The 13,223-nt window shown below is 26.8% G+C and overlaps 2 protein-coding genes and 1 long non-coding RNA gene across 5 annotated transcripts in view; 1 reads left to right on the top strand and 2 right to left on the bottom strand.

The window, feature by feature from the left end:
- Positions 1–10,982, top strand: part of LOC118067060 (SET and MYND domain-containing protein 4-like) — a 98,374-nt gene extending 87,392 nt beyond the window's left edge. For all 3 annotated transcript variants that reach the window (XM_035083597.1, XM_035083596.1, XM_035083594.1), the window contains one exon: positions 10,552–10,982. In XM_035083597.1, coding sequence (XP_034939488.1) covers positions 10,552–10,873 — 322 coding nt within the window. In that variant the 3' untranslated portion in view covers positions 10,874–10,982. The remainder of the gene's footprint in view (positions 1–10,551) is intronic.
- LOC118067062 (uncharacterized) lies at positions 893–2,440 on the bottom strand. Its single transcript, XM_035083601.1, has 6 exons — positions 2,157–2,440; positions 2,041–2,047; positions 1,673–1,714; positions 1,411–1,595; positions 1,209–1,313; positions 893–1,017 (listed from the first exon to the last, which is right to left on the bottom strand). The coding sequence occupies exons 2-6, from the start codon at positions 2,041–2,043 to the stop codon at positions 966–968; spliced, it is 387 nt and encodes a 128-aa protein (XP_034939492.1). The 5' UTR covers positions 2,044–2,047; positions 2,157–2,440; the 3' UTR covers positions 893–965.
- Positions 4,960–6,030, bottom strand: LOC118067063 (uncharacterized). Its single transcript, XR_004690313.1, has 4 exons — positions 5,930–6,030; positions 5,686–5,848; positions 5,357–5,503; positions 4,960–5,198 (listed from the first exon to the last, which is right to left on the bottom strand). It is a non-coding gene; the product is annotated as an uncharacterized lncRNA (long non-coding RNA).
- Positions 10,983–13,223: the final 2,241 nt, after the last annotated feature.

Here is a 13,223-nt window from a genome sequence, read left to right as displayed (position 1 = left end):
ATTAACATGACTAATATAATTTTTACAGTCTTTTATTGATATTTCACACATTTTGCATTCAAACGACATTTTTGTAATTAATTTGGGTTAATGTTTTCGATTCCAAGTTCACAATTTTTCAAAATACTTGCAATTAAAACTTCTGTACTTTTGCTGCACTTTTCCGCTGCGATATTTATATTATAAAAAGATTTTTGAATAAAAACCCAAACTGGATTTGCTCTAATAGGATAAGAACATTTTAGTGCAAAAAAAATTTTGAACGTTAAATCTATTGCATGTAATACAGATTGCACTTCGTAAATAGTAGGATTTTCGATAGAGTTATTTAGATATACGTAGAATGATTCTAAATTTGCTAATGGACCGACGAATATAGGGATCGGCTGAAGGGTTGTTTTTGAGGTTATACAAACTTGTCGCTGTCTTTCTAAAGCAATGTGAATATCAGCAGATGTTTCAGCATGAATAAAAAACGATTCTTGTTTTTCGCGTATGGTTATTCTTTCTTCAGTAGAAGGATTATTTTTCTTATACTTTCGTGGGGGTGTGATGAGATAAGGCAGTAAATAGAGGAGAATAGAATCCTTATTGCGCTGGGATAGAGGTGGCAAAGCGTGGTATAACCCAAAATCTTCACCTGTCAGTTGTTTACAATTTTTCAGGTTAGAAGCGATGATAGTTCTTGCAACTTCCCAGCGATCAAAAAATATGTTTTTCCGATTAGAATAGAGGGTGTTGAAGTCTGATGATAACTGTAAAGAATTGACATTCCATGTAAGACATTAAATCGTACAACCAACTATAATTACAAATCTTTTATTGATAGTATGAATATTACCAGATCAGCACCCAATGCGCCTTTCAATGCAGGAAATTTCTCAAAGTAATCATCGACTGAACACCCGTTTTTCAATAATTTTTGACGTAGAGAGTACACAATTTTCCACTGATCTCTGACTGTGTTATGTGGGATAAGATTTACTTTTAACCATTCCACTGCATGCAGTTCTTCTTCTAAAAAAGGAAGTTCTCATGAAAAATAGTTTATTTCAATGCAATAATTTCAAAATTTGCATTTGATTCCTTCTACAGTTTATATGAGAAATATTTTTTAGTTATAAGTACTGTAAAATATGTCTAATTATACCAAATTTAATTTTTTTTTGACAAAAGGTTTCTACGATAAATGTCTGTGATAAACATACACGCTAGTAATTTTATGACGGTTGCATTTTCCGAAGGTGTGGAACCCAAAAAACAATAATTTTTCAATATCCTCGGACCACTGAATAAATCGTTCACTATTAATGCTAGAAATAATAAAGTCATTGATTAATATGTTTATAATCATGCCCAATTTTTGTGAATAATTATTATAGTTTAGTATAACTGCACATCTTAACTTACTGAAATTTTTCTAAAATATCTTTATTTGGCACTTGGAGAACTGTTTCTAATTGTCTATCTTTTTCAGGGCTGAGTATAAGTCTGCTGAGTAAATTTCTTAAGGTTTTCTTCAAGCATCCATTATCTCGATAATATTTTAAAACACTTTTGCCATCAGCTGAATTTAATAAAAGTTGGTATATAGGCTGTAAAAAAAATTTTTAAATATAAATTATTTGTCCTTTGTTCAAATAGTTATTGATCATAAGTTAATGACACTCACGTTGTTGATAATTTCTGGACGTTCAAAATGCCCTTGTAAATCCTGTAAGATAAAACTATCTAAAAATTGAGAAAGAACACAATTGACTAGTAATTGAAAAAAATGACAACGGTTAAAAACACTGGAAAATGACTACTTTACTACAAAAACCATCATCTTTTGATCACTTATAATTAACGAAAGAAAAATTTTTCAATTTTAATAAATAAATCCACTATTTCACTAACACTGTTAACACTTTTGCACTTTACAAAAGTTGAGTTTGAACAAAAACTGATTCGATATTTTTAATTGTTGTCATTTTTTCGACAAGAAAAGGCTTAGAAGTTGTGTTGTGGGAGTTAGACTATTTAGTATGAACTACTTACCATTTTACTGTAAATAAAAAATAATACCAAAATCAGTTAATTATTTAAGAAATGAATAATAGATATTATGAATGTTAAATATTAGTTGCTATTAAAGTTTGTGAAAGATTACTCACGTCGTTACAAAATGACGCACTTTTATGTGTCACTGTATAATGTATCACTCTCTATTGATAACACAGTCAATTACGCACTGAGGAACAATAAACGTATTCAAACCTGCTTCGAAAAACTTCGAAGATGCCCGATCTTTTCCGACCTTCGATTCTTTCTTATGTTAATAGCAGAATGCACGTTGTTTTAACTTAATAGTAGAATATCTCGAAAACTATGAATCCGAGATCTAGACATAATGCGTACAATTTTTAGAAAATCGCTTTACGAACAAAATGACCCCTTATAGGCTTCTCTACGATTAATAGTTAATGAGATATCATTTTTTTGTTTAAAATAATTCTCATGCTCAACAGCGTTGATACCTTCTTTCTCTTTCTTTCTTTCTACTATTAGCAGATAGCATTTGAAAAATTATAAGACAGCATGGTAAAATATATTAGTTCGTCTAGGACTCTATGGCAGCTTAAATCGTAATTTTTGTAAGAAAAACAATTAAAAAATATTTTTCTGTCGGGAATGGAACTTTTTACTGTGCTGTTTTACAAATTTTACAAAGCTGAATTTTAAGAAAGAATATTTTATCCTTTAAATTTTCTATGATTAATTATGATTTTTATATTTTTGCCGTACAAAATTGACTATGTTCGGCTTTCACACGTCGATTGTAGTGCTGAGCACAGTAATTTTTCTATGAATTTTCTCTCCGTGTAGAAACACGAGCCGTAACTTTACTTGGTCTATGCTTTCTTTCGAAACTCATACAAGCAATGTGCCACAAAGGACCAACTAATTTCATAACTCTTCCATAATGCGTTAAAAAATGATGTTTTAGCTTAAAAGAGTTAGGAAACAATTCTTGGAGAGTACTTAAATAATCACTTATATAACTTTCTAATAAATAATAATGCTCAAATGGACAGTATTTTTCTGTTACACAAAATATGATCTTTTGTAATGTTAATATTAAATTCCAGTATTCACATTCTTCAGGAATTAAGTGACCTATAATCATTGGCAAATTACGAATTAAATTAAGCATTTCGCTTGCAGTCATTGTAAAGCACTTTTTTTTAAATGATTTTCGGTTAAGTCAGCGGGCTTATTTTGTTTATCATTGTAATTGAAATGAAAACCTCGCACAAGTAAATTGAAGTCGTCTAGAGAAAAATATGTTTTTTCTTTTATATAAGGCTTTCATAATTATCTTTTGTACGTAATGTACATTGACTGTCGTCAAAAACACTATTTATATCTTCATTTTTTATCAAACAAAATCTACAGAAAAATTTGGTATCAAAACTTTGAACTAAACCGAAAATTTGATGAAGAGCTAAATTGTCTCCTATAATACTATAATTTGAAATAAATTTTACGAGGTTGATTATCAATATGTATTGTAATTCCATTATTTTCTAAATCATTTAATTGGTCTACTGCCGGACTAAAAGACTTTGGATTATCTATATCTGTAGCATTAAATAAGCCAAATAAAAAAACATTTGATAATTTCGATTGATATATTGGAAGAAGACAGGGTATTTTTAAATATAAAGCACCACATTTCTCGACTCCCTTGTGACTCCCTAAAGGGTTGTTCCTTTCATATTCATCAAAATACATCAATAAAGGCAGTACAAGTTTATCACCAAATGTAGCTCTTTTTTCTTTCCATAGATCAGCTTGAATTATATTCAACAAAATGCTAGAATTATTATATAAAAAATCAACATATTTTGTGACCTTAGAATACACGTTAGGCATACTAAAAAATTTTGTAAACACTTTATACATAGAAATATATTGTATTGTTATCAGAGCCTTCTTAATAACAGTTTTCCCTTTTTCATCGCAATATTCGTCGTAATATCCTATAGTATGTTGAACAGGCAAAATTAACGTACCTTTTTCGACAAAATATTTGAATTGGTTATATTCAGTGTTTAAATTTTTTAATGGATTTCTCAAGCAATCAAACACTTGACGAATTTCACATATATTTTGAGGTGTATCATGAAAATATTCGAATCTACTTAAAACTTTATTCTGTAAAAAAGTCATTGCTTCTTCATATAAAAAAGTAGTAATATCATTTAGTATCATTTGTACTCTTTTTCTTAGTAAATCATTTAAACTATACCACTTTGCTATCATACGAGAAGTTATATTATTTAAATTACTTTCAAAATTCTCAAAATTAATGTTTACATTTTTAAAGTTAGGCATTTCAATTGTTTCTATAATTTTATCTTCTAAATCACTTACATCAATAGGTAATGATTCATCGACTGCATTTGTCTCTGCATTGAAAGTACTCACTTTATTATTATCAATATTACACGGCTTGAGTAATAACGCTACATCAAATTTGTTATAATAAGGTTCATTTTGATTACATATCGGATTTGAAACACATTCAGTAAACGATTTAAAAGTAGTGCTAGAATCATGCTCACGATTGCGATGTCGCCAAAAACTATAATATGACGAAAAACTTCGTCGACATTCAATTTCACTACATCTGTAGACTTTCAAAAAAATATGTACTGTTCGAATATGTTCTAATAATTTTTGATTGCTAATTAAGCTGTCTTTACACTCAAAACATATAAACATAATGAATAAAAAAAAACGCAATTACTTATACGTTAACTTCGTTAGAAAAACTTATAATAAATAATAAAGAAACTTAATTAGATATTTAAATGCGATAATTTATACTCTAACTGCATCAAACAAAGCTGTCATTGAAGTCGTAAATTTGTCAGTCTTCAAGAATATATTGAAGCAAACTTGCTGTATAAATAACCATGAATGTAAAGCTGGAGCTGAATATTTACCATCGACGGCCATACAAATCGCAAATGCAATTTCAATTGCTCGCATAGGTTCTTTAGCTCGATAAATAATATCATCTATGATGACATAAGCATCTTGAATATTATCTACTTCTCCAACAAAAATGGGCAATGGTTGTACAGATAAACCTAAAGTCTTATATTCAGATCTTTTTGCTGTACAATAATATCCAAGTTTGCCACATTCTGAAAAAATAAACAAATTTTATTGTACCTATAATGAAGGTATATCGAGCAAGAACAATTCATTAGCAAGTTAATTATTTTATAAATTCATAAGAAATGAACATGGCACGAATGAATTTTTATTTAATTACCATCAATAATATCAAAAAATTACTTACAGGTACAATTAGGAATAATCCTTCTCTCGCTTCTTGCAGAGAAGCTGGTCGATGTGTTATTAATCGTGGTCTTTTTGTGCCTTTGCTAAGTTTTTGCTGATTTTCTGGAATATCTACCTGAGAAGATGTCTACCTGAACAGATATCACTGTTGAAGACAATTTAAAGTTAATATCAGAAAAAAATCATATTTAATTTTTTTATTAAAAAGCAAAACTTTATTAAAAATAAATGAGTGAATTATTTTTACTAATTGTTAATTGATATTGTACTAATTCATGTTCACGGAGCATACTTCTCGGTCGTTTAAATATCAAGTTCAATACGTACATGGGTCACTGCGATGTAATTCCTGAAGAAGAGCTGAATCTCTTAAATTTAATTTTTTTGTACTTTCTGTCAAAACTTGAATAAGTTTTAATTTAATTAATGGCCAGTTAATTTGCAGCTTATTATGATTATCAGGAAACATTTGTTTAAAGTCATTTTCCAACTGTAAAAAATTTTGCAACGCATAGATACATTGTCCAACAGTAAAAAGTACTAAATATAATGCTACACTTGTAAACCATACCAATTGATATCCTATTTCACTTTGTAAACAAGGAAATCGTTGTAAATAGTTGTAAATTGATAGATGTTCTTCTTTTAAGATTTTCTGGCGTTTAGTAAATGTATAAAACCACGAAAGACATATGACGTTTATTTCTTCTTTATTTTCTTCGAGTATTTACAAATGCTTTTCAATAGCTGAATAAAAAAAATACTAACATAGTTTTACAAGTCAAAATATATTTTAAATTACTATCATATTAATACCTTCAGTAGTTAAAGAATTTCCAACTGACTCTTCAACAGAAGTAAGATCTTGACTTCCAGTTTGAACCTTTGTTTGATCTTTCAAAACGTTATCTTTCCGACATTTACGTTGTAAGTAACGATAATGATCATATAATTTTCCAGTTGGTAAATATTTTGGAGTATTTGTTTTTGACTCATATGGTTTATAATATACCCTACGAGGTTCTAATTTGAAAAGCTTCCTTATCGCTTTTGTTATCGTGAAGAACCGTTTTGGAGTTATTCTGTTAATAGAAAAATTGCATGTAACAAAAAATTTTTATTTATAGTTTTACGATACTGATCGAAAAATTGTAACTTCATAGACAAATATTTTTGATTATGCTAAAATTATTAAAAAAAGTTAGTTATTAATTACATAATTAATTATCAACTGATTAATTTATAATTAATAAATAGACATGTAACTCATAAATAACAAAAATTGATTATTTGATATCGAGAACATTATCATGAAATAATTATTATTATTGATTGTAAGTTAAATATGAAATCAATTTTTCCATCAGTAAAAAATTTTGAAAAAATGTCTACATAAACTGTGATACTGTCAAATCACAAACATATTTTTCTATGGAATTTTGGAATTCGCGTCCTATGACTTCTCTAGTAAGTCTATTTCTTAATGCATTATTTAGTTTCCCATCTTGCTCTCCTATTAAAACCGCACGACCGTTAGAAGTAGAGTTCAAAAAATCTCTCAAATTCTAAATAATGAAAGGAAAAAAATGATTCTTTGAACATACAGAAAATAACAAATTATTATAGAAGCATGATAGTAAATAGTTAATAGAAAGAAATAAGGTAAAATAAAGATATGAAAAATGAAATTATTCAACAAATCCGTACAAGTGAGTCGACTTCTTCATCCGTTATTATCTCGCCTCCATCTTCGTTGTCAATGTATGGTAAATTTTGTATTAGTTGAGGGTTATTTGATGTGACAATTGATAATTGTTCACCACAAGCGATATTATTAAAATTAGTGTCATTGGCATTATTGTGAACGTTTGTACAATTATTAGTGGAAATATTATTTATATCATGAGTTGTTGGAGTTTCATGAATGTGTGTAGGAGCAGGTATATCTACATGAATAGGAAAATATAATTTACATTTAAGAAATTGAGTATAAAAATATAAATGAGCTTAAACAATATAAAGTATTTTTCATTAAAAAAAAATAAAATGAAATAATGAAAAAATAATTTTACATTTATAATTATTTTTAATGAACGAAGTGTACAGTATAAACAAACCTGATGTGGACAACAAAATCGTATCGCATTTTTCACGTATCTGAGTCATTGAGGGATTCTCGATTTGAGTATTTATTTGAAACGTTTCTGCTGCTGTGTTTATATTTCGAGAGCTTAGATTAGTATAAATTACTTCTTCACTTTGTTCATACGGAGCATGAGGCGTTATAGCAATTTCGCTTACACTAGGAGCCTCTGTTATAAAACCAATAAAATTCAAAAAATAATTTTTTCTATTCATGATTTTTTTTTGAAAAAAAAGTTATTTAATGTAATCTAGCCTAGGTAAGGAGAAGAAGAAACGTACAAATATGTATATATACATATATGAATGAACTTTTGACTCATCTTATTAATGTATAATATTCATTTTACTATTAAAAAAAGGAACTTATCTCTTTGCTATTTCTAAATATTCATAAATAATAGTATCAAAAAATACAATCTTTATTCGAATTTTAAAGAATAATTGATAAAAACCTATTTTTATTACTTTCGAAACGACTACAAATTTAATTCATTTCATCAAAAATTAGATACCCAAGTTCTTTTTACGACATGATTATGCTAAACGAGATCAATTCATCAATTCCACAATAAAAAAGAATTAATAGTCGAATTATTATTTATTTAATTAAAATTTTTATATTATTTACGTACCTTGGAACGCCATGAAAAACTGTGTTAGATCTGGTAGTTTTTCTGATGTATCCATGTTTCTTAAAACAAAGAAGAATCACAACACTAGAAATTAAAAAAACAGTCACTACTTTACTACGTGATATTCTCAGCTCAACTGAAGAAAACTTAACCAGCCCGATCCACATGACAACAAGAATTACTAAAAGTATAGTAAAATTTGTGATCAAGTTGATGATGTTATTGCCAATTTCTAAGAAAGCAAATTCCTTAGAAAGATATTCTTTGTTTCAACGATTGTAGAAATGAATTTTTCTTCAGCATGGAGTAATTTTTCGATCACGTTAAGTAAAAAAGAATCAACATTGAATAATATTGATAATAAGGTAGTAAAATCTAACATACAAAAGTTTATAAATTCCAAAAAAATTCATCAGCTGTTTTTTCGTTAATTGAATTGGAAAATAATGTGAATCGTCTTAAAAAATTTACTAAATATAACGTAAAATATGAGCTACTTGTAAAAGACCATGCTTTTTTGTAAAAATTACGTGATCTATATCACTCATATTTTCTATTGTACTTAGTAAACTTTTCAAAACAATTTACGAGCTTTTTTAATTTAATTAGCATAAGTTCATTCTAATTATTGTAAAAATTCTGTCGTTTTACATTGTAAAAATTAGAAAATCATTGATACGAAATTCTACGATACATTCCGAAAATTTTACTAAACGCAAAGTAAAAAATTAATTATAATAAATATTTTTTAATAACTTTATTATGATAATTCTGATATTAGAGAATTTACCATCCTCTTTGCTTGAAATTACCATATAGTTGCGTGGCTATTTACGAGTTCTAGTATTTTTTTAATTGTGTATTGCACTGTGTACGATATTATTGTAATTTTTTATATAATGTCGAGTGCCAGTTTTCTCCGTGTAAATGATTTTCTTTTCCAGGAAACAGTTTTTGAAAATCAAGCGTTAGCTAAAAAAATTAGACACGAATGATATTCAAGTAATTGAATACTATAAAAAGACAAAATCTTCTCTGTGTTAATGCAAAATTATCGAATGATTGATCGACTTTAAACTAATCAAAGATCTGGCAAACTTACATTTCCATCAATTCAAATTTAAATAAAAATTATAAAAAATCCCATGTGTACCTGATTATTGTTATAATTAAAGTCATTTTGCCATTTATTTAAATTAAAACGAAATTTAGCAAGATCATTTGGATCTGTGATAATTGAAGATAGTCGATTATCATCAACTGAAAGTAGATGTAAATTGATCCCTTTTAGAAAAAAATAAAAAATAGTATGAAGTAATAGAAGAGGAGATAAAAAATAATAATTTTTAGTTATTAAATATTTAAAACAGTAAATTCTAAAACGCTGGGCTCCAAATATAAAAACGAATACTTTAATTTGTTACTATTTTCAGGTAAATTAATATCTAAACTATATAATATTTATACACATAAATGTGTCATACAATACACAGAAATACGTTACCTTCAAATGCAATAATAAGATGAGGTAAATTCCACACATTTAATAATTCTGCTGTATTCATAATGTCCATTTATCACGTTTTCACTTTTTGCACTGAATTACACAGATGTGATCAAGGCGACACTTCTACAATAACTGATTGGCGTGAACATCAGATCGTATGCGACGAATGAGACACTAAATATTAAAATTTAGTAACTAATTTTTATGTAAACGTTAATAGAAATTCCTAATTTTTTCTCAATAACTGTTGTTGAGAACAGAAAAATTGATAGGCAGTTTATATTTACTACTCGGTAGATGCCACAAATTACAAAACGTACTTTTTAATTTGCTAACGGAAAGAACTTCTAAGAACGCACGGCGTAAGAAGCACTTCCATAAAATGACAACAGAATCACCAAAATAAATACGATCTACACAACGCAAACGTTGAAGATTAAATGCGAAATTTAGAAGCGTGAAAGAGATTCTAAATCTATCGCCTTATTACTTATAAATGTAAACACATTTACTTATAAATATATCTCTGTAGTACCTCAAGTTGCTCAATAGTTTATTCATAAATGAAAGAAAAATTATGTCAAGACATCTTTGGAGAACATTGTATCAATTGGAACACAGAAAAAATTTCCTTTTTTGCCTTTTTTTCACATACTTTTATCATTCAGTCAATGAACAAATTAATCAATTAACGCTCGAACCTGCAGTATCAAAAATATTGATATATCAAACTAACTTTTAGGGGTTGGCATAATCACGAGTTTATCCTACCTAAATTGAGGTGTCCATATGGACACAATAGGGATTAATGGGTTAATATAAAAATCAAAAACTGATTTAATTGATAGCAATTTTCAAATAAAGTATGAAACAGTGAATTAATTTTATAACTAATCTAAATATTTTCAGGTGTACAACAGAAAGATGTAATGGATTGCTTGTTCTACCACAGCCAACAAATTATATCATAAAATGTTCATCATGTAAAAACAAAGTGAATTTAAATCGAAGATTAGCAGATCTAAAAAAGTGTGAAGAAGATTATTCGAGAGGATTGGCATCTGTGGAAGCAGAAAAACCTCTTGAGGCTATGGAAATATTAATTAATGCATTAGAGAACTTTCACAAAGTAGCCGCTCCTCCACATAGACCGACTCATTTGGCAGAAATAGCATTAGCATCATGCATGGCAAGTTCTGGAAATGTATGGAAACCTTTAATGATCAACTGAAATATTCATCATAAAGGAGATGGTCACATTAATGCATATGACTTTGAATATTCATCTTAAATGATAGTTCAGATTTCTACCTATTAAATGTAATTAATTAATAAGTCCGATAATTAGTAATGAAAACATTTATAAATTAAATAATAAAATAGAAGTTTTTTTGAATTTTAATAGTTTTTGAAGAGAAAACCCATTTTAATTATAAAAGTAATATGTTTAAATTACTATGAAATCATTCAATTATTTGATTACTATGATGATAAAATTTTAATCTTCATTTACGAGGTAAATATTGATAGAATCTATGTAATACATTTGTTCCATTTACATAGTAGAAAATATTATATCACAAGATTTCCAAGCTGAAAGAAACTTAAAAAATGAAATACATTAGAGTGTATACTTTTCATGAATTATATAATATTATGTGTCAATATTATTAATTGTAATCTATGGTTTGAATGACATTTCAAAAGATAAACTTATTCAATAAAATAATATTTGATGCAAATAAATACCTATGGGACTTTATACTCACCATTTTTTCATGCAAAAGAGCAATAGTTAAATTCTCAAGGGAAAATTGGCATCGAACAAATCATTTTCATTGGGAAAGAATTGCATTTATTTATTTACAAAGGATTTGCATTTAGAATGTATGTAGTTTTAGTTCAAATTTAAATGTAGATTTAGTTACTAGTTTAAATTAGCTTATTATTTGTTTTTAAGTCATTTATTTTTTTTTAAATTGCACAAAATTATCTGAAATTCTTTTTGTAGTTTTTTATTGTTATGTTCTAGAGAAACAAATCTATAAAGGCTTTATAGATCTTTGTAAAATATCGTAAAAATTGATTAGAGAAAAGAATATACTCCTTAAGTATATTTTAAGATCAGAGCAATGAAAATATGACTTAAAAAGCTAACAAATACAATTTTTATGAGTCTGAGTTGAAATTACCTACTCGTGCTGCAATATCACGATGAAACGTTAAATAATAAAAATATCAACAAAGAAAAGATATCAAAGAAAATCCAAATAACAATATTATTTTCATGCCCTCACCTTTAGTAAATATCCTAAGAGTATATACTTAAATAGTCGTCTTTTTGAGCTTATTAAAAAATACTTTTTAAAATTACATTTGAAACTGTAAAATTCATCAGTAATATTTTCATGTTAATTTACTGCTAATTTCTTGAATTTTATTTTTTTACAAAGTTTTATGTTGTATTTTTTTGTACGTAACTTTTATCCAGACAAAACTTGGTTGTTTTTTGATTTTATGAATATTAAGTAACATAAAAAAAAACTTTTAGATTAAAAAAACGATGATAAAATATTCATATGAAGATTTCTGAGATTTAGAATTACCGAAGATTACTGAGGTTTTCATGATTTAAATCTCATGCTCTTTTTTTTATCGAATACTCTTTATCCTATCCATATTATAAAATATAATCAATTTTCTGCTGTAACAATCATGTAATTTACAGTCATTAAAAACATTTTCTAATAAATCAATAATAATTATTAAAAATTACCAAATCTCAAATTATGAATGCCGTAATAATTTTTATTTTTTTATAATAACAATTTATGATACTAATGAATTGACGTATTGATTTCCTACCAGGCTTATAATAAATGGAATGATACATATTGAGAGCTATAATGATAAAATATTTAAACTTTCATTTATTGAGTAAGTAGAGAATTTAAAATTTCACCAACTTACCTTTTACTACGAAATTATATTAATACTGTTTTTGTACAAATGAAAGTTTATTTATAAATATACTGAGTAATATGTTGAAATACCTACAGCAATGTTATTATGTTTTATTTTCTAAACAATTTGAGATAATAATTAAGTCCTTTTCAAGAATTACTGAAATAAAAGCAGTAAAGAAGCGAAGAAAAGAAGCTTGGTCTGTTATTGTACGAAACGTAACAAACATTAAGCTGGTATAAGTTTTTTTTTGCTTTTTAGAGATTTTTAATAGTTATTTTATAATAAATTTTATCATTTTTAACTTCAAATAAACTCAAATATAATCAAGAATCATCAGATTCTTCTTCATAGATTGTCAATAAATTTACCCTAAAATTATATTAAATAATTAATCGTCAATAATAGATAATAATAAAAATGTTCCAAAATTGATTTTCTTGTAAGTTGATTCGAAAAAACTGTTAGAAATTAATAAAATGTTTATTATACGATATTTTTTCCTGAATAAAAACATCTAATAATAAGAATTGTTAGTAATAATAAAATATACAAAAAATGAGAAGATAAATTGATGTAATGTTTATGAACTAAATAAGTAATAAATGTAATGAAAA

Source organism: Chelonus insularis, unplaced genomic scaffold, assembly GCF_013357705.1.
Source record: "Chelonus insularis isolate UGA/USDA-ARS -01 unplaced genomic scaffold, ASM1335770v1 contig_35_pilon, whole genome shotgun sequence".
Taxonomy (NCBI): domain Eukaryota; kingdom Metazoa; phylum Arthropoda; class Insecta; order Hymenoptera; family Braconidae; genus Chelonus; species Chelonus insularis.
The sequence above is the reverse complement of the archived record's forward strand: the minus strand, read 5'-3'. Positions and strand labels throughout refer to the sequence as shown.

Bases quoted from the DNA above. Each gene is read 5' to 3' on its own strand.
- LOC118067062 (XM_035083601.1), bottom strand. The intron at 1,314-1,410 runs GTAAGTTAAGAT...TATTATTTCTAG, and splicing joins GATATTTTAGAAAAATTTCA to CATTAATAGTGAACGATTTA. The intron at 1,018-1,208 runs GTATGTTTATCA...TTCCTTTTTTAG, and splicing joins CGTCATAAAATTACTAGCGT to AAGAAGAACTGCATGCAGTG.